At 37.5% G+C, this 22,731-nt stretch overlaps 1 protein-coding gene across 8 annotated transcripts in view; it reads right to left on the bottom strand.

Moving 5' to 3' along the window:
* The window catches only part of GPC5 (glypican 5), a 620,023-nt gene that overhangs the window by 516,847 nt on the left and 80,445 nt on the right, over positions 1–22,731 (bottom strand). For all 8 annotated transcript variants that reach the window (XR_004417012.1, XM_033051489.1, XM_033051492.1 and 5 more), the window contains exon 3: positions 3,980–4,674. Coding sequence is in view for 7 of the 8 variants with exons in the window: in XM_033051489.1 (XP_032907380.1) it covers positions 3,980–4,674 (695 nt within the window). In the remaining variant the exon portion in view is untranslated. The remainder of the gene's footprint in view (positions 1–3,979; positions 4,675–22,731) is intronic.

Raw genomic sequence — 22,731 nt, 5'->3', positions numbered from 1 at the left:
CCGTGACCCTCAGGGTGGTATTTTTTAAACCAATCACAAAAGTACCACTTATACCCGTGAAGAAGGTGAAGAAAGAAAAGCTCCGCCCTAAAATCTCCATTTTGCTTTATACCGATTACTAAATCCTAAAAACTCAAATTCCAAATTCTTCACCATATGTGAAATGAAACACTTTTATTCAAACTACACACCAGTGATACTAGTTCTATCATTCAATTTTGAAAGCCTTCTCTAAGGCCTCAGGTCAAAAGCAGTGCTCTTCTCTGAGTCAGTGTCTGACAGCACAGGAAGTTCAAAACTCCCAGTTTCCAAGGTTCCAAGACAAAGCCCGGTGAATTTTAGCTTTCTCTTTTCTCCTTTTCCTTTCCCCTTTTCCTTCATCTTTTGCATGACCTCAGACCCATTTCCCCTCCTCTCAGGTCATCTGTTTGGTCCAGTCCAGTGAACTCCTCATCTGTGGGTTACCCAATGTGTGGCAGCACAAGTCTTCAAACAGCAAAAGAAAACTCTGGCCAAGAGCACAGACACTCCCTCAACCTGCTTGATTTTCTGCTGCCAGGGCAGCATGCACCAAGGCAAAGGGATGGGAACAGAGAGCTGAGAACAGTGCTAGAGCAGGACTTGGGCAATCCAGGGCAAGACTGGCTTAAACTGCTGTGGAATCACACTGTAAGTGTCACAGGAGGCTGCTCTTCCATGGCCTGGGCCTGTGACATTATTCCATACATAAAGGGAGTGGAAAAATTCTCTTATGCTGGGGACAGTAGGATCCATCCACACCAAAACTTTGTAAATCTTGCTAAATTCTGTCTTTGTCCTTCTGTCTTAATACTGACAGTGGTTTCAATAACTGAATGGGGGTGACATGAAACAATTTATTATAATTTGTAAACAAATTTCCATGGGTTTTTTGTTTGCTTGGTTTTTGGTTTGTTGTGGTGTTTTGGTATGGTTTGGGGTTTTTTTATCATGTATATAAGGCTTAAATGTGTCATAAAGTTCTTGTGCATTTGGCTGTACAATGCCTTCCATGGGGATTTCCTTGGCTATACTAAGCTCAGAGACCAGCATGTAGCAACTCAGGCTGAGCACCAAAGAAGCACAGGATGACTCTGCAAGGTGCTCTGTAACAATGGGCACTATTAGCTGTAATCCAGTGTGTAAGAACTACATATCATCTTCTTCAGATTATCCTAATAATGCACACTGTTCTTGTTTTGTATGGTGCAGCTCTCTTAAACTTCTATTACACTGTATCTGCACGAGCATTCACACAGATGTTTGCTAAAACATTTCTGTTCCAGCTAAAAAGCACAGGTAACACTATGCACCGAGCAATATATGGACATATATAGACTTCAAGAACAGAAGTGGCATTAAATATATGACAATATGTAGGTGTGGAAATATAGAAATCTGTGAATAGTCGCACAACCCACACATCTCCACTAGATTCTGCAGAATAGCATCAAATAATGCACAGGTATCAAGATGATGAACAGGTGCTGCACTTATTTGTCAGTCAGCAGAACTGTGGGAGGCAGGAATTAAAGGTGATTTTGAAACAGTAAGAAGAAAGGGAAAGATTAATTCCAGATAGACACACAGAGTGGTACTGCTCTGCTGACCCAAGTAGGAAAGGGAACAAGCTATAAATTGCCAGGAAAAAAAGAGCTTTGTAAAAGGAAGCCACAATATATAGGCATTAGTGTTCTTTCCACATCACGCAGAGCTTAGAGCATGAATATACATCAGATTTAAGTACTCCTGCAAAGTGTTAGAAAAATTCTTTTACATATGGTTATTGAAACAAACATAGCCATGAATGAATGAAGACTGCACAACTACATCTATCATTATGAAGGATACTCTAGAATCTCACATTAACTCTTGCATAATTATATATGATACTTCCAAACATTTGATTTCTTTTTCTTTGTTCGTTTCCTTAAAACTCACAAAATGTAATGAAATTCTCTTTTAAAACTGCAGACTGCTGTGCGCCTAAACAAACCATTATTTGCTTGCTCATAACCATCTTTTCCCTGTCTGTTAGAATCACTGATGCAGTAATTGCTTATCAAAACCTGAAACAGTTCATGAGTCACTCTGAAGATAAAATAAATATTAATGAGCCAATTTCAATGAAATTCCTGTCTTCTGCCTCTTAAAGCTGAAAGAGTGTATTTATTACATGTCAGAATTAAGTCTTGATACCTAATAAATTGGAAAATAAGAAATATACTGACTAGATCACCATGTTTCAAGGGATCATTGAATTATAGTCTTATTTGACCAAATTAGTGATCAAAGAGAGAAAGGATTGATCAATTACAACAGAGAAATTAGGTGAAAGAGGTCTGGTGCAGTTGGAGTCAAAAATGAAGTATGCGTGTTTTGAAGCTGGGAAATGCCTCTATATCAGATGATTTTAACGTAGCATTAGTAAACACGTGATCGTCGAACAAACATCCTGGCCCCAAATATCATTACATAAGAAATTTTAGTATTCCTTACATTGAATGAAGGATGGGAAGAAGAAAGGCATGGACTTTTCAGGAATATCAAAATAAAGCACTTTATTTCAGATCAATATGGAATTTTCATTAAGCAAAAACACTAAGTGGAGGAATCTTCCCACATTTAATTTTTTACTAAAATTCAGTGAGATATATTATTATGGACTGTAAATCTTTCATTTTGAAAACATGAGTGTGCTGAGAGATTTTTAAGTCTGGGTCAATGATAATTCACTGTTGAAACTCCAAGTATAAAACTTTCCAAATTAAATGACCCAGGAAGTAGTAGGAAACACAGGTCTTTCCCTTGAACCTTTACTTGCTTGTTCTAGTTTGAAAATGACAGACAAAGAAGATCCTACAGAAATCAAAGGAGCAACAGGGTATTTCCCTGAAAGGCAACTGTAGATCTGAAATAACTTGGGAATTAGAGAGACATCAGTGAGCCACTTTTGAGTCAAATTGCTCGTGAAAAATCCTTTCTCCAAAAAAAAGACAGCTTTTCTCAAGGAAATTGAGCATAAGGATATTATGGCTCATGAAGCTAGCTAGTATAAAGCAGATAAAGTGGGAAATTTGTAGAAATGAACCCTGTTATCCATTGATTACAGCAGGGTGAAGACTCTGGGTCTTAGTAAGAAATGAAGAAACCTCTATTTATTGTATTAGTCCAAGTTATTTTTTGTCACAGGTCATGTCAGCTGCTTAGCAGAAGACACTGCTTTAACTTCAGCTAATCATGTATTAAGGTAGTCCTGGAAGTACTCCTGCACCTCAGCTGATGTCATAGGTGCCACTTTAGTTTTACAATACACCTCTTTAGGATACACTATAAAACTAAAGACATTTCCCCAAACCAAGCTATGCAATCCAGCACTTAATACAGAATATACCATTGTCAGTGAAGTTTGCATGTAAGAATACGGAGAAAAATTATAGATTAAATAAAACATGGGAAAAATTCAGATTTTGGTACTTAACCACATAAATTAGCACATATACTAGCTTTTTTCCCTAAAGTATAGTTAAATAATGTCCACTTTCCATAGCAGCATCCTAAAATTCTTCACTTCACACATTCACAGCTAACAGAGCTCTCACACCATTTTTTTTCTCTTCATTGTAAGGAAGGACTTATTTCATATTACAAATGAACTGTGCTGCTTCCTCTGAAACATACAAAATTATGGAAACAATATATGTGAAGTCATAGATTCTTTAAGGCAAGCCACTGGTATCTAAAATAAGGATTGTTTACATTTATCATAATGTGCTCATAACAAACAAACAATTTTCTTATGTTCATGAAAAGTATTTTTTGTGCTCCCAGAAATTGCTTAGTCAAATACAGCCGAACTCAGTGTTCCTAACTGTAAAAATGACCAAACAAATAGCAGCTATCAGTGATACTTTTCCTATTGTCACGTTTGCCCCAGGTGTGGATAAAACCAGTGTCTTACCTGCTCAGATAATTCCGGCCCGTTGATCCGAGCCTGTCCCAGAGCATCATGAACAAGGGAATGGAAGTTCAGCAGCCCATGCTCAATGCCATGTGCTCTGCTCAGGGCTCCTGAGAGCTCCTCCAGGGACTGGATATACCCCCGCCAGTGGAGATCAACTTCTGCTAGGTCAGCCAGGCAGCCTCGCATGGTGTTGAGGCAGTAGCCCATGCAGGGCTTGCTCAGTGTCAGCCCCTGGCAGTGTGGGCAGTATTGCATTCTCAGCAAAGCTCTGCTGCAGTCTTTGGAGAAGTGCAGGTGATCTGTTGTATTGATCACTTCGATCCCCAAATTCAGAGCCTGTAAGAAAGTCCGGCTGGGTAAGAGTGATCTTCCCATTTGTCCTATGGCCTTTTTGGGAATGTTGCCAAAGGGCCTGATGTCTCTTCTCGCCACTCGGAGGCACTCCGCGTATTCCAGTGAAATGTCACTCGGACCGGGGTTAATCACATGGTTGTAGACTACTGGAAACAGGGTGTCAAAAAATCTATTCACAAATTCCTCTGTGCTGACGTCCGTGCCAAATAAGAAGAGTCCAACATCTGTGAAAAACTCGTGCACATGCACAGTAGCCTCAGCAGCCATAGTCCTATATGCATTGCAGAAAAGTGTGCTTGTGTAATTCTCAGCCAGTCTGAGAAGCATTTCAAAGTTTTCTGCAAAAAATCAATCAATTAATCAATCAATCATTACTTTTAAGGTTTAAAAAAATAATAAATTAGATTTGGAACATAAACAGTTATTACATTAGGACAACTTATATATATCCCAAATGAATTTTTGTATTAGAATTTTTGAGGAGACAAATGTTTTTCTCACAAACTACAACTGTCTTTTCCATATAGGGAAGCACCTTACAAGTAATGTTACAATAAAATTAATCCATGTTTTCTTTGCAGGTTACATTAAACACAACCTAAAAAAATTATAAGAGGAAATAATTGTAAGATGAGTTATTAAGTTACAAAATACAGCAAAGTCCTGTTATATCTGTCCATGTATATAAACACATCAGCTCTCCCATCTCACGACTCATTCTGCAAGTTGCAATGAACAGCTGAATGCTCTGAATAACTCCAAGTCAAGTCATTCCTCTTACCATCCTAAATGGATGGGCAAAAGTAACATTAAACAATATAAACAACCCTTCAATTCGATTAAAACTTAACTCTGAAAGATCAGTTTTTTATTTCATGTCTTCCAGAGGAAGCAGATGTTCCAAACACACATGAGAACATGATTTTAAACAGTGCTCTTTGGTCTGGAAGTTGGTATGGTCAAGAACTGCCTTCCTCAGGAACTGATGGATAATCCCTCGATAAGTTTCATGAACTGCATAATGAATAAAGCCTGAATGAACAAACTTGCATTTCACATTTTAAGTAGTAATCCTTAAATATACTGAGTAGTGTTTAATAAAGCAGTTTAAGTATACTGGAAAAATATCCTCCCCTGACTTCATCTATGATTTGCAGGTAAGAAAAAATGTCAGTTTTCAAAACAGAAAAAGAGTGTTTACATTGAAGAATTCTCTAGATCTTCCCGAGAAGGTTGCACTTTAGGGAAGGCAATGAAGCAATATATGGATCAAAAAGAAACTTAGAGCTGAGAATAGAAACACAGAAAGACATATTACAAATATTAATCCATTTCATACACTGAACGGCTATAACTCTAACTTTCATTTCAAGTTTTACAAGTTTTCATGTATTTTTTTTCACATTTATTTTTAAGTAAGACTGTAAAAATAAAGTAAGGAAAAGTAGTGCTAATACTCTCTAAACAGTGATGTTAAATACAGACAGAATCAAATAGTGTCAAACCCTGTTAAGTATACTTCTGAAGCAATCTGAAGTCTGCTAGTCAGTCACAGACTCAAAGGTATAGTAGAAAAAACACAATAAATGTAAAAAAGACTGGTTATTACATCTTTAATAAACACCTATGCACAAGCATCTTATATTATTATTAAAAGTTTATTCAGCTCAGGTCAGTGAAAGGATTCTTGCTGACTGCATAGAGTTTGAACTTGCATGCTCTGTGAAAAGATCACATATACTTTGCATTCAGTTTCTCTTTTCAACACTAAAAATGAGATACATGCTTCTAAATCACAATCATTCCTCTGCTATCCTGAAGTCTTAGTTTCATATTTCACACCACTTCTAAATTGAATTTGCTGTTCTCTTTTCTATTCTTGTAGCATTCACACAAGTAGGAAAAAAAATGTTGACAGTTCATAGTAAAGAGTCAGAAAGTGTGTGTTTTTTGGGGTTTTTTATTACTATGTCCCATACATATTGAACCTCTCTCTAAGTGAATTTCACTGTAATCATTCATAGATGCCAAATATCATAGTGATTCAGCAAAGGGATTAATTTGTTTCAAAAGTTATACTCCTAAAGTTAGTACCCTTCATGAAGCTACATTCCCACCAATGGAGACCTATTCAGCACAGAAAAAGCCTCTTGGGTTTATCCTGTGAGTTAACATGCAGAAACACCAACTGAGTACCTGTGCAGCTCCCAACACCTCCACCAGCCCCTTACACCTCATACCCAAGCTATGGGAGACCCATTTCCTTCTGGAGCAGCAAATAAGGCACAAAAAATCAGACAGGGTAGATTAAAGATTGATTGAGATGCCCACTTTAAGGTACCTGAACCAAGGATGAGCTCTCCACTAGCTGTACAGGCAGTTTGGACACCCAGTTCCCATGGAGGCAGAGGTACATGGGAAACTAAATTACAGCCCCAAATTATTGAATACCTAACTATAACACATCTCATTTTTATTGGGGGGAAATAAGGGATGCAAAGAATATGCAGTACTACATCAACATTATTTAGTCACCTAGGAGTGTTTGATAGCATTTTTAATGGTAGATGCCATTTTTTATTTGCCTGTCCAAAAGGGCCTATGTGTTCTGCAAGTCTTGTGTCATATTTGAAGGCTCTTTATAAATGTTTTGCATTGAAAATGGTACTAGATGGTTGTGCTGAGACCACTGAACTAAATTCTAGATTTCCAGTTATCACAGACTTCACAACCCTTCATATAAAATCCTGGAGCAGCCCAGAGGAGCAAAGACAAAAAAATAAGTAAAATTGATTCTTGACTTAAAATAATCAAATGTGAAGAATATTAAGGCTTTTTTATTATTACTTTTCCTAGATAGAAACCAAAAAGTCTGTGATCTAAGATGTCTGTTACAATCCATGGCTGCAGTGTCCTATTACCAAGTGCACAAATATTAGTTGAAAGAATAAATCATGCTGCACATGGACAACCAAGAGGTTTTATAATGTGGTCTAAACAATAACAAATCTTTGATATTGAACTACATTGCTAGTGCCTCAGCAATCCCCAGATGAATGAATACAATAATCAACTACATAATTTACTGACTATTTCTGCCTTTCTAAATAGGATGTGATGATACTGGCCACTTGGGTTTACAATTCTGCATCATGTTGTTTAATTGTAATTTTGTGATTTCTTATAGAATTTGTTAATAAGTTGTTTTGTTTTTTTTTTTCTACTGGCACATTTTCTGCTTTATAACCATGGCTATTTCAGAGATTTGTTTTGCTCTCAGCAAATTTGCTGACAGACAGCAAATCAGACCTATGTTTATTTTCAATATTGAATAGCTCCTGTGAATGCCTTACGATGGTAATCTATGTCATTTACAACACATTCTGATACTTCAGTAACAAATCAAATTATACTGGTTCAATACTGCAAAGCTGTAGCAATGTGTTTATCTTTTAAATCTATGGGCTGAGACAAACATTATCAGCATTAATTACTCAGTAACATAAAATAAGTGATGAATTTTCCATCAGTATAAATCTAATACATACAAAATACATTTAAAGTATAACTAAGGTGAGCTAGACAAGTTATTTTTATTGATATTAAATGACTTTTTAATCTTCAGGGTCAGTGTCTCATCTCCATAATTTATGAGATCTTCATATGAACTGCTGTAGAATATCCTATAGATACTTTATGCAACCCTACTATTAATAATATCTAGTGTTCACCACAGATGAAATGTCAATTTTGTTTGGTGACAATTAAAACCATTATTTGTACACTCCTAAATCAAATTTCAGGGTTGTCAATATTTTAACCAGTTATTTTTTTGAAAGAACAGTAATATTTCTCTTTCTGATTTTACTAAGGACAAAACATGAAGCTAGGAAGTTTGTAGATGAAAACTTGTTTGTTGTATGTATAGTATTTTTTTTAGCTGATGCTTCATACCAGTACATATATACATTATTTTTTGATAATAGTGTGTTTAACAAAGTGATCACAAAGTGTGTGAAATAACTATTAGGTCATTGCTGTAAAAGACTTGCTCTCTTCCCTTCCTTGAACCTTTCAGTTCCTGAGAGCCATGGGTAGTTCTAAATCATAAAGAAGTTCCAAAGTATCAACTAGTCCAGTGGATAAATGGGTTCAAAATAAAAATCAGAAGTCTGCACATGTCTTGTTTACTAGAACAAAAAGAAAAAAAAATAAATATAGTTTTTTATTCCTGGACATTAATCAGATTTAATGAAAATATTGCACAGAATGAAACAGAATTTGGATTAGATTTTAAACCAGTCCTGCAGTTCTCATCCTTAATAGTTCTGTCAAAGTGTGTTTATACTATATGTACCTTAGAAAATTAATTTTAAACAAATTTCTATGGAACCATGCTGTTGTAAAACAACTATATTTTCTTAAGTTTACGCTTACTGTTCTATAAACCTGTTAAATGATAAAATGCATGGTTCTAAATGCTGTGCACTACCTTTTGAAACACATATTGTACTTAATGCAGAGATAGTCCAATAAATTAAAAATCTAGTCTTAGAAGTGGCCTAATAAGTTGTGAAGTCTTATAATTTGGCAAAAATTCACCAGCCTAAATTACATATTATAAATTAATTCACATTTAGGGTAACACATAGAACTCAACAAATTATAACCAGACAGGTTAAAATCCATCCTTGATTTATGACACTCTATTTAGCAAGACTGCCTTTCACAGTCCAGAGGAGATCCAAAACTGACGAGCCTGGAGTATCTTAAGGATCAGCCCATAATATACAGGAATCAATAACTAAATCCAAGCAAACCTGGAAAATCCAGCAATGCTATACATTTATTATGATTTGAAAAATCCTATGGGAAAGCATTGCCAGCTGCCATTGATGTTTGGCCATCTTGTAAGTTTTCCTTCTGTTTATGGGTAGCACAAATAAACTAGAAGCATCATACTCTCATACCTCTTCCAAAGATTTACAGTACAATCAAATGTACCTTGCATACATTGTCCTTCTAGAGTCACAATGAATATCTCAGGTGCAAGTTACAGCCAAGTAAGCAAAAACATTCAAAAGTTATGAAAAAAATAGTGGAGAAGAAATTAATCCACACAGTATTACATTCATAATTTCTTTTTTTAAAATACATCACACAGAGAAATATAAATAAGTGGGAAATTCAGTGTAGGTATTCCTAATTACAAAGTGGCCGATATAATGCAAAATCCCTGAATCATTTATCATATCAGAAACATGAGCTGGAGGAATCAGCTCTTCAAGGCATATAAATGAACTATAAAGAATGAATTCATTAGAGCATTAACTGTGAAGGCAATATAGGAGAAAGATCAATAGGGTAAGTGCCAGTTAAACAGATTTGAGACTCACGGAAACTGCTCCTCATTAACACATATTTCAAATAAATCCATTTCATAGATTTCAGACTCACCAATGAAGTCAGTAAATAAAACAGTTGTAACAGATTAAACCTGTAGCATAGCCAACTTTGTGTTGCCAAAGAATAGCAATGCACCTCAGGCTTTTATAGCTCAAAGCACTCATAACAGACTTTAAAGGTCTTTGGAAAAAAACACAAACATTCAAGAAACTCAAATTAGAATTGGCTAACCATTGCCTAAGTTGTTCTGTATTCAGTGGCATATTATTCATATACTTAAGAAGTTTCCTACATACCCTCTGATTTTTAATTTGGTTTAGTCATACTGGGGTTTTCTGTTTTTTGTTTTTTTTTTCAGTTGGGGTTTGTGTTGTGGCTTTTTGTGGTCTTTTTAGCATCAGGACACAAGGAAGTTGGCATAGGACAGCTTTAGTTGGAATATTAATAGGAATTAGCAATCGTACATAATTCAGGTTAATAGCATTATCAACACTAAGAATAACTGCTGTGCTTCAAAATGAAATAGCAAATTGTCTCAAATCTATATGTGAGGCTGTGGGAGAATGGGTTGTAAGGAATAGAGATAGTGCTGTAGGCAATCTCACCCCTGATAAGTTGCAGCTGTGTAAGACAGGTGAGCAGCATTGAAAGAAAAGATGGAATGCTGATGTGTATGACCAAGCACAAAAGAGTAAAAGGTGTTATGCATGTGCAGGAAAAGGATATAAAAGGTTGTACTGGGGACTAATAAGATGCTGATGTTTCTTGAAACCATTTTTGGTGTCAGTTGTGTGTCCTCCCTCATAAGGTGTGTTCTTTTTTTTCCCCACCCCTAGTGAAACCGTGAGGACTCATAAGAATCTATTTTCTAAGTTAACCATACATACAATATAGAAAATATGTCCCAAAGCCAGGTGAGATGAATTGCACTCACTTTCATGCTACATCTTTTCTCTAGCCTGAATTGGTAAGTGTACTTCTCATTCTTGTTTTATAATCGATTTAGTATCATCACAAAGTGTCAGTTTTTACTTACTAATTCTGACCAAACTATTTAGCTAGGTAGAATTTAGTTTCTAAATCAGCAAATTTAGGTGTGCTTTTCTTTCCCTCTCCATCTTCTCAGCTATGCATTTGAGAAATGGCCCCACAATGTAAGAGGTCTCAAGTTTAGGTGATTTGACACAATAATATAAGTATTGTAATTTTCTTGGGGGCTTTTTGTGCGTGTTTTGGGTTTTTTTGGTTTTTGTTTTTTGGGGTTTTTTTGTGTTTGTTTTTTGGTTTTGTTTGGTTGTTTTGTTGTTGTTTTATTTTTTTGGGGGGAGGGCAGTTATTGTCCCTGGCTTTTTTGTTGTTGTTGTTTTTGGTTTGTTTTTTGTTGCTCAATAAAATGTTGGAGTATTTTTTTTTCTCCATTTCTTTGGAGTTACATTAATTTTTATGACTTAAAGGAAATCATCCCAATTGATTTAGAAAATAATTTTTGAACTTTTCAGTGAAATTTACTGATGTTGATTTTAAAATATCTAGCTTTTGAATTTGCTATTTAACATACTCCTAAGTCGTAAGTAGAATGTAAAGTATTTAATCTTACATTAACAGATCATATTTTAATACTGAATGTCTGTCATACGAATGAAAGAATGAGTGAATAATGCAAGGTTATAATTTTATCTAGTTATATGCAGTGATTCCACTTCTCTTTCAAAGCTTCTCTTTTCAGTCTGGTGTTATCCTTTTAAAAGTGAAGACTATGGAACCATTCATCTTGTCATGTTGGAAGCAACATGAGCAGATTGTTTTCTATGGTGCCAGGAAAAGAAATAACTAGCAATTAACAGAGCTTGACCAAAGTTGTTTTTTTTTTTTTTTTCTCTTTCCTCTTGGATTCTGCTTAGGTTCTCTCTGATTCTGCATTGCTTTCCAGGTAATACTTTCCCAGAGGAAAATATTTCCAAATTCTGAATATATTGCTTAGTCCCATGGAATGAAATATGCTCAGAGTTGCAAGCAGAGTATTAAAGGGAATCATATTTAAAACTGGTATCTTATAATAAAATTGTTTGAAAATATTTTGATGTAAAATGCTGTGCTTGGTTTGCAAAATGACATTAAATTGCTACTGATTTAAGATAGCTATTTTTACACATTTGCCATAATAAATAAGGACAGCAAGTTCTCTCAGATATATGAAAAGGTTATTATTCAGAATTTATAGCAGGATGATGTTGAGATAGGAGGGCCAGAAAATTAAATGATTAGAAGGATAAATTCATTTCACATAATTTCAAACTATATATATGTGAGTTAAGAAGCTCTTCTAAGGCATGATGCATTTCTCTGACTTTGGATGACTACTTTAGGTTAAGTGCTTGCTCTTCTCCTTTTTACTATAAAGGGATGTGACACTGAAGCCCTAAGTTTTTTGTAGGAACTGGTATTAAGGGAAGTGTCCTCAAACGTAATTCAGTGCTTCAACTTATACAAATAAAAAGCTGAGGTGATTATGCTTCTATCAAGTGGTCTTAATGGTAGATAAATTACAAACTTCTTATGTATTTATGCAAATCTTTTTTCCCTCTTCACTCCTGTAATCTTCTTTTCTTAGAAAGAAATATATGGTTGGTTCCAGAGAGCTGCTGGTACATTATGTCTATATATGCTAACTTTATAGGAATTAATTATTAGGGAGTCACAGAGAAATTACACTTGAAAAGAGAACAACCTTAGAAAGGTTTCCATAAAGTTATAATGATGACTGAGATCAGATAAAGCTTTTGACTTTCTATTTAAAAGTTTAAAAGCGGACTTTCTGTTTATTTTTTTCAATTATCTCAGTTTTATGGTGACAATACTCATCTTCAGTAAGCAGGGTTGTTTTTTTTTAATACAAATTAAAGTGAAATGTTAATCAGGTTGCAAATGCAACATTACATACCAATTTTTCTTGCACATCAAACAAGTAAATACAGTAATTTCATGACCATAAGGTGCACCGGACTATAAGGCGCACCCCCCCGGGAGTCGGCAAATTTCGCAACTTTGTAGATCATATAAGGTGCACCAGACTATAAGGTGCACGGGTTTTTTTTGTAGCGAGGCTCCGCCCCCAGCTCCCCCTGCACGGTTGCTGGCCGAGGCCCCACCTCCACCCAGCAGGAGGGGTGCCTCAGGCCCGCCTGTACCCAGCAGGGCCGGGGCATGCCCGCCGCCCCTCCATGCCGCCTCTCCGGGGCCGGTCTGTGCCCGCCACCCCCCCGTGCCACCTCCCTGGGGCCAGGCTATGCCTGCCGCCCCTCCGTGTCCCCTCCACGGGGCCAAGGCAAGCCTGCCAGGGCTCCTCCCCGCCTGCATGGGGCTGGGCTCTGCCTGCCATCCCTGCGTGCCCCCTCCCCAGGGCCGGGCTATGCCTGCCGCCCCTCCGTGTCCCCTCCATAGGGCCGGGCTATGCCTGCTGGGGCGCAGCCCCGTCTCCACCTGGCAGCCGTGGCCCTGCCGGCTCCCCACGCAGCTCGCAGCTCGCACTTCCAGGTAGGCAAATTTCCGAACTTTGTAGATCATTTAAGGCGCACTAGACTATAAGGCGCACTTCTGGGTTCGGGGGAAAATTTTAGTCAGAAGGGTGCGCCTTATAGTTGTGAAATTACTGTATATTCATTTTATATTACTGAATATTTAATCTCACAGCTTTTTTTTTTTAAGTGTTGAGATTTGGTGAATTCCTGCATCAGATAGTACGAGAAATTCCACACTAAAAATTATCAATCCAATCAGGCACAGGAATTTAAGGAGATTGTTTACTTGACATATGACTACATGCAGTGGGTTTCAAAATACCTCCTGAGAGCTTGGTAAAGGATTAGATGAATTTATTATCTTTCAATTTACTTTGCTTGACTTTATATTTACTGAAAAAAAAAAAAATGAGAAAACCGTCCTTGAGTCTGCATTTCTTAAACATCCATGTTTTTCATGGAAGATTCACGAACAATGAATTTTGACTGTATTTATACTATACTGAAGTTAGTTCTGTGTTCCTCTGTAAATATTGGCTATCAAGAAGAAAAACTGCATGTTCCTCTGTATAGCTCTGGTATATTAGTGATTAGTGATATGACGAAAATTCTATTTAACAGAGGTGATACAAGAAGCATTTTGGTCGATGCCATATATTTCAGTATGTACTTTGGCACGTGCTATAAAAAGGAATGAAGTATGCACTTTCAAGTTTCAGACAGGTAAGAAAATGTAGCATTTTTCACTTGACAAGATAGAAACTCAAAGGAAGTAGATAACCAGGCAGCCAAATGTTCTCTTTCACAATTACAAGCAGAAAATAGCACCTGCCAAAAATATAAAACTCCAGTTCTCTAAACTAGTTAGAAAAGGACATACAGTTTCAGTATATAAACTAATCTAAGTGAAATTTAGAAGGTATTTGTACTCTAGGGAAATCCCAGGAAAGCATACAGTAATTTCACGATTATAAGCCATACCATTTTGACTAAAATTTTGGTCCAAACTCAGAAGTTATAATTATGTGCGGCTTATATATGGACAAAGAATGAAAAGTTGCTGTTTTAGTTTGGAGGACAGGTGCCAGCTGAGAAAGGCAGGAACTTCTCTTTGAAATGGAGAACGTAAACCCCCTCCCTCCAAATTATTATAATTTTGAAATCAAGGAGCTTTCAGGCAAAGATATGGGAATTAGGAATAACAGTTCTTTTCTAGGGAAATTAAAATAGAAATACAGTACTACAAAGAAACAAACTCCAAACCCTGACAAAGTCAGAGTACAACCTGACACCCCCTCCTGCAGTGACAGATGTGATTCAGTTGAAGCAGTGCTCCTGTAGAAGGTGCAGTTTCCCTCCGGAGGTCCAGTGGTGATGTGGAGAAATTCAGTTTTCCTCTGAGGTCCAGAGGAGAAAGGGGCTACCTTAGTGTCCCAAAACCTCTGTTTTTATCTTGGTAAGAAATGTTGGGCTCTTCCCCCTGGCTGGAGCAACTTCCAACGGGATGAAGTAATTTTATCAGTCACACAGTGGGACTCAATGGGCCATTAGCAGAAATTACTTGGTGGAGGAAAGGATGGGTTGTGAAAAGATAAAGAACAATGCCCTGCCTGGTTTCAATGGATGGCCCTTTAGCAGAATATCTGCTGTTGAGATAAGGATCACTGCCCTCACCTTTAACAGATGGTGATAGAATAGATACCTTTTATCACACTCTGTATTGTAATGTGAGACTTATAATCAGGTGCGGCTTATAATTGTGAAATTACTGTAATTGCTTCTAAAATGACAAATGTACAGAATATTCTGTGTAGCTGCTTTTGATGATAACATCTTAAAATCAAATATTGATAGGGATTGGAACAGTTCACTCTACTTTGATTCATCCTTCCTTAATCCAGTATGACTCCTGATGTTAATGAAATTGATCTCTACACCAACTTATGACACATTATTTAGAAAATAAGAAATAAATAAAGCATGTTAAATGATCCATAGTTCCTAGTAGCTTTGGTACTTAGAATGAAAGAATAAAATAATTGTTTAAGTCCCACTGAAACCCCTTCTCCTCTCCTGCAGGCCATGGATCTCCATGCCCTCCCTCTGCTGAGGCAGCAGAACAAAGGATCTCCCATCTAATTTTTCAGCCCAGCTCCCTGACCTCATGACAACAGGGAAGAAGTCAAACCCTGGATTTCTTTATTTAGTATGGATTTCTTTCTATAGTCTACCCGTTTCCAAGAAGCAGACTACTCTAAATTTTTTTTTACGCTCTTGTTGTAAATATCAATGCACTTATACATTTTTAATGATATTATCTCACCCATTATTTTCTGGTTTTGTTTTGCATTATGCATTTTTATGACTATTAATGTTTAGTCAGAGCTCGCTCAATGGATCAGAGAGCAACTGATGTTAGATTTAAATGCATATCAATTTTTTGCTGTATAATTACATAAATATAGGTTGAGCATGGGCTGAATATCATTAAATTATTCTCTTCAAATTTATATCTTAATACTCTTTAGACTTCACCAAGTTCTTTTCAAATACACAAAAGATAATTTGCCTTTTTAAATTCTGCAACTTTTTTTGTTTGTTTGTTTCAGAAAGATTGAGCATAATCAGTACATTATCTGCTTTTACAGTACAGCTTTACTTGCTTTCACCTTGCCACTGCTTGCAGATGCTCTGCTGAGCCCTCCTGTCCTGCAAGTGCTGCTGCAGCACTGCTGACTCACACATTCTCAAGTTATGAAATGCTTTCCAGGAAAGGAGCTGGAGATACTAGGTGATGGAAGTATATGTCTCTTCCAAACTACAAGCCCACAGTAATTTCTACCCCATTGTGATTTGCGCCATCATGAAATGTGACAAGGAGCATGCATTTCTGGCATCACTCAAAACTGGATCATTACCTCCCCATTCCCTTTAGAGTGATGTAGCCTAGATTACATAGGACTGGAAGATCTATTGCTAAAAAATGAAAGCATGTAGAAACACAGGACTAGAAGGCACTTGAGATGTGTTCTAATCCATCAGTTAAACCCTAGGCACGTTCAACAAGATTTATGACCTTGTATTTTAACATCTTCTAAGCTATCCTTAAAATATGCACATTAACAGAGAAGCCACAACCTTAAAGAAAATCATTCCAGTGCTTCACCATACTCTCATTTACTCTCAATGAGAAAAAAATTCTTTTCTTCTTCCTCCTCTTCGTTATTTCAGATTAGATTCTCTGCAAATGACAGTAGACATCTCTACAGACCAAATGCATCTCCAAAGCAGATTTGTCTACATCTCAGCTACCGGTAAAGAGGATGATGGCATGATTCATCTGACCTAGTTTGGATGTCCACATGGAAATATGATGAATCATCCTGCTTTTCTCCTCTATTTATACAGAGAAAGAGGGTGATTAGTTCACAGAAACTGAGAGATGAATCTTACTCTTGCAAACTGTTAAAAATATTTTCTTTTTATTAAAATGAACAATCTTCTTTCAGTCATACGGAGGGCGCATTCTGCCCCTATGTAGGTGAACTTAATTCTAAATACTACCAAAAGGAAGCCTAAATTGCCCAAATTATCTACTTAAATGGACAAGCTGGATGTTTAGAAGTTCCAAATGCAGCTCTGTCTGACTAGCTACTTCAAAAATGTTTTGCTGAACTATTTCAGAATTGCATGGCTTCTAAGTCATGTTTACTGTGGGAAACACTTATCTTTACACATCATTTCAACAGCACTACTGCTAAGCCTGTCCTTCTTCAGTCTTCAACTCAGTCTTATTCCTGCCTCAGTGTGGAAACCACATATTGTCCCCATTTTTATTTCTAGCTCTATTTTCCAGCCTATGAAAGAGCTCTTGCTGCCTTCTCTTGCTGAGAGCATGCTGATTATTTCACCATTCAACACAGTGGTGAAAATGGTGCCTGGACCTGCCCAAGAACCACATCCGAAGTGCCTTTTTCTATTCTGACTGTGAACACTTGTTAACCAATTAAATTAATATTTAAAAAACCTTTAGTATCTGTTTAGTGGTAATTTAATCAAGATAATTTTGAATTTACTTATGTGAATGCCACACTGAAGATCATAAAGAGACCTAGGAAAGCTGGCTGACTTAACATCTGTGCTTCTCACATGCCTACATTTTGGATCCATTTCCTTACAGGCAAATTAGATTAGTTTAACCCAACTCGTTAGCAGTAAATACAGTTTCATTGTTATTGGTTGGTATGTTCTTGTCCTTGGTTTGTAAATAATTAAGCTTTTTATTCCCAATAACTGAAATTAGGCTGAGAAGTCTAAAATTCTCTAGTTTCCTCCTTTTCTGTTTAACAAAAAATAAACATTCACCCTTTTCAGTCTTTTGCTACCTCTAGAAATCCAAAGACAAGTACTAGGGCACTTCAGAATGTGTATATTGACAAGAGAAACCAATCAATGGAAACCATGTAGAAAACAATTCTGAAGTAAGCATGCTTGCATCTTACAAATGCTGCTCCACAGCTGCACACAGGGGTCATTTACTTGATAATAGACTGATCAACTTGGGTGACAGATGGGCTTGAACAAAAGTAACTGTTTCTAGGGGATCCCAACAGGACACGTGAGAATATCTTGCCCTTTCCTCCTGTTTTTAATGGATCGACATGAGAATCTGATTTATGCCTCTGGAGTATCATATATTGTGATGTCATCTATTAAAAGACGTTTTATCTCTGTAATACAAAGTAAAAGGTTCATTATAGAGCTTTTAATTTTATATTGTCCAGTTCATATATATCTTTGAATACAGTTGATATTCCCTAAATAATGACAATTAATTAAGGCAGCAGATAAAGACCACATCTGCTTATCACACCTGTCACATAAGTATACAGGGTAGCAATTCATCTCAACTACCACCTCAGCTAAATACCATAACTGTCTTCTTCTCAACAGTATAAACCTATGGGATGTTTAAGGTATGATTCATATGAAATATTTTAGATGTTTATGGAAAAATGAATCATGCAAAAATATTTATGTGGGCATGAACCATGTCAGAAAAGTGCCTCTCTCAATTTTTTATTGAGGGAGCTGATGGCAACAAGCTCATCAATCCACTCTATTATACCAATCATCATTATTTTTGCTATTTCACATGTATATCAGTTACAAATTTACTTACAACTTCCATATTGCTGTCTTGGAAGAGCTATATCTAAATTCCCACTGTAGAAAATTATATCAAACTCTGTTTGCTTGAGAGACTTATTGGTCCAGAGATTATTTTCTTGCAGGTAGATAAAATACTTTAAATTATGTATTCATGTAACTTCTACTGCATGAATGAAATCTATATAATAGAATGAATTTCTGGTGAAAGTAGTGAACTCTTAAAGAAAATATACAACCTGTACAGATGATGAACAATATGCCTTTGCAAGTCGGATGTCATGTTCCATTTCTTTTTGATGTCACTTAGTTTTTTAGATCTAACAGTCACATGAAATAAATGTATATGCACCTTCTTTTATTTGTGCATATTTACCACTGAAAATATAATTAAAAGCTTACTCCCAAATTTGATTCAGATCACTCCTACTAGTTCTTTCCAAGAATGTGTGGTTCTACAGACAGGCTTACTACAGGGGCTACTCTGAAAAAACAGTATAGCTGAAACTGTGTAAGCTTCAGCACTCTCCACACTCTTCCAATATTGCTCGTTAAAGCTTTCCATTCCCTTTACCTTTCTGACAGCCCATGGCTTATAGCAAAGTACATCCTTCCTATTATTGCAGACTGAAAAAATGAATTAAAAAAAAAAGTAAAATCACGAGTGCACACACAGCCAAGCAGCAATGAAAAGGATGTGGCCATCCTGCTCTAGACAGAAACCCTAAGAGGAGTAGACATGAGCCACACTGTATTATTTGGCCTGGAGTCTGACACCTCTTGACACCTATACAGTTAGCAATGCCAATGCAGAAAACATTCTGTTCTGGGAAATCTTCCTCCTGTAATGTTGAGGGCAGTGCTGTAGAGTTCCTCTTGTGTACTTTCCGTCTCACTTCTAAATATTGCATATAGTTTCAGAATACCTCACAGGGCACCCTCACCCTCTACTAACAGAGATTAAACAGATAAAAGAGGTACAGGAGAGAAAAGCAATGCAAGTCATGTGCTGTCTGTTGAAGACTGGAAATAGCATCCCTATTCTCCACTCAATTTAGCAAATCCAGTTTGATAAGAAGAACAAATAATAAACTATTTTCTGAATAGGACACTTTCCTAGAAGTGACAAAGTGACCTACAGCTATTCTCCACACTGGAAGAATGGAAGAAGAACGGAATGGGAGAAAAATGGTCTATGAAGAATGGAATGGGAGAAGGAAAACCAAGAGCACAAATCTGCTGTAACTGTCCAAGGAGAGAAATTTTTTCATTTGAGTTCCAATGGTATGTTTCTTTTAAAACAAACCCATGGAAATTAGTCCTACTTTAATCCTGAGGGATGAGCGATAATTCCAGCTCTTGAACACAGACTGTTAATCTGAACACAGGGCATACAAAAGATGCAAAACCTTTCTCCATAACCATAAAAATCATCTGTCTTTAAAGCAATAAAAACTCCCTTCTCAAATCCCATGCAAGCAGGAATGATTATATTTCCAAATCAGCAAATAACATACTGTGAAAGCAGGAGGAAGGTGAACAGCAGGAAACTTCTCAGTCTCTGGAGACTCTTAGAAGTGCCCCGCTATTCTGTTCACCGACCAGAAGTTCATACGTGTAGTTTGTGCACATTTAATATTACAGGAATGTTTCTGAAAAGTAATTTCTTCCCTCTCTTTATTAGTGGGTTTTAGTGGGATGACATTTACAGCAGAGATACAGGGTCATCCTGTTCTTATCTTGAGACTCTCCTGTATTACTCTCAGTGTTTCAAGAAGACTCCTCAAACCGGTATGACTGCTGATGAAGGATTCTCCTTGTTGAAGACAAGAAATTGCCCTCAGGAACTGGTCATCTGACTCAGAGCAAACAGCAAGAAAGGCAGATAATGTAAATCAATATACCTTAATATATCTTAATGTTACTCTAAAATAAAGATGCAACTAGTTGCAAAAGCTCAAAAACAGAGCATGTGTACAGCACTCCAGAAGTGTGCTTCTGAAGCTTCAGTGAGAATTACCTATGTGAAACTGAGTATCAGAACATCTTTTAAACTACTATTTCTTAGATTCTCTGATTTATTCCTATCAAGAGAATTTTTAATTTTTTTTTTTCACCTGAAATTTTGCTGCATGGTTTGGTTCCACGTGCATAAATTAATAGGCTTTCTGTACAGTATGAGCCATAATTATGGGTCTTTAAAGAAGCATGAAAAAAAGAAGTAGTATTGTAAGAGTCACTGTGGATCAACTGAAAATATGGGGCTTAGGAAACTTTCATTGACATGAGAAAAGATGACATCCATACATATTTTTCGTGGAAAAATGCACCATACCATAAACCATTCCATTGAGCAGACACAGATCTGTGAGCACTCATATTACGGTCATATGTCTTTAGAGATGGCACATACAAAAAAGGACTCAGAGGAGTAATGAAAAAAAAGCAAAAAAATCTCTATATTTTTTTTTTCTACTTCAAGTAGAATGTTCCCTGCTTCTTGGCTTTACTGGCTTTAGCTTTTCTAAACCCACAATAAATAATAACACAACTCTAAAATTGTGAAGTTCTGGCTTTATTCTGTCTTTTATCAGTTGATGCAGTTTATGCATCATTTACAATTTGCTGCTACAATCTCACCAAATCAATAGTTTTCAATAATAAATAAGTAAGCAACTAAGTACTACTGCATGGCTTAGTTTATATGGGCAGGTAAGACAACAACGTATCTTTATTCTTCCTTAATTGTGTTCTCCTGGATGGGGGAAAAATAAAATGAATAATACTTTTTATATCAATAATATTATATTAATTTGTAGTATCAAAATAATGACATAATTACTGCTAAAACGTCATTTTTTCAAAGTTTAAAGCAGGATTCATTTCACCGTACTTTAGTCATACAGAAGTCAAACACTTCACGTACCCCATCTATTTGGATAATCAGTGGATAATCAGATAGGCACCTCCTCGTATTTTATCCCCAAGCCAAATCTAAGGTTACTGATTAATTAAAAAGATTTTTTAACTGTGCAAGCCATAGTTCCCACTCACACAATCCACCCTGATTATGGTAACCATCCACCTTAGGATGGGATAAGTTGAACTCTGGAATTCCTTTTCCTTCTTCATGAACTAGGATGAGCATAACTGAGGCAATTTAATAGACACTCTTTTAGCTACTTTTTAGGTGACTAAAATTAGAGATTAATCCTACTCTAAGAGTCTGGAAATTCAATTAGGTTTTAGTTCTAGATGGATTTACTATTATATTTACCTAGCCACAAAGAAAATTTTTATTAATTAATACGCTGGGGAGGGTGGGCGGAGAGAGTAAATAAAAAAGGGGACAATATTTTACTACAAGATTTTTTGGGAATCTTTAGATATTACAGTAATTTCACGAATACAAGCCGCACCAATTTGACCAAAAGTTTGGTGGAAACCCGGAAGTGCGGCTAATATTCGAGGGCGGCTAATACATGAACAATATTCTAAAAGCTGCCAACACGGAAGTGAGAGCCCGCGGCAGCCCCAAGCCAAGCTGGAGCCCGGCCGGCCCCGGCTGAGGTGGGAAAGCCTGGCAGAGGCGGGGCCAGCAGTGTGGGGGGCGGGCGGCAGAGCCCGGGCCAGCAGGGTGGGGGAGCCTGGGAGAACTGGGGCTAGCAGTGCAGGGGAGCATGGCAGAAGCAGGAAGCCCGGCGGGTGGGGCTGCCTGGCAGCGGGGGAAGCCCAGCAGAATCGGGGCCAGCAGCGTCGGGGAGCCCGGCGGTGCGGGGGCCTGCAGTGCCGGCCAGGGCGAGCAAACGCGGCGGCGGTGCAGACGGGAGGGGGCGGCCGGCGTGCCTAGCAGCGGTGGCGGCGGCTGGCCCGCCGGCAGGGCGAGTAAACGCAGCAGCGGGGTGGCCGGCGTGCCTCGCAGCGGCGGCTGGCCCGCCAGCAGGACGAGCAAATGCGGCAGCGAGGCGGTGCTGACGGGAGAGGGGGGCCAGTGAGCCCGGCGGCAGCTGCAGCACCACCCGGCCGGCCCCGTCGGCAACCATGAGCGGGCCGAGCCTTCCTGGCCCCGCCCCGAGCCAGTAAACCCCGCTATGCCGCGATCCTGTTACTAATTGGCCAATTTGTGAAAGCTGCGCACGGATTCTCGCTACAAACGAAAGTGCGGCTAATATTCGGGGTGCGGCTTATCTATTGACAAAGACAGCAACATTGTCGAGGCACCGGAAGTGCGGCTTATACTCCGTGCGGCTTGTATTCATGAAACTACTGTAAATATCTTTATATCTATCAGTAATATATTTG

Source organism: Catharus ustulatus, chromosome 2 (genome assembly GCF_009819885.2).
Source record: "Catharus ustulatus isolate bCatUst1 chromosome 2, bCatUst1.pri.v2, whole genome shotgun sequence".
In the NCBI taxonomy this organism is placed as follows: domain Eukaryota; kingdom Metazoa; phylum Chordata; class Aves; order Passeriformes; family Turdidae; genus Catharus; species Catharus ustulatus.
Note: the sequence above shows the minus strand (reverse complement) of the source record. Positions and strands in the feature narration are given on the sequence as shown.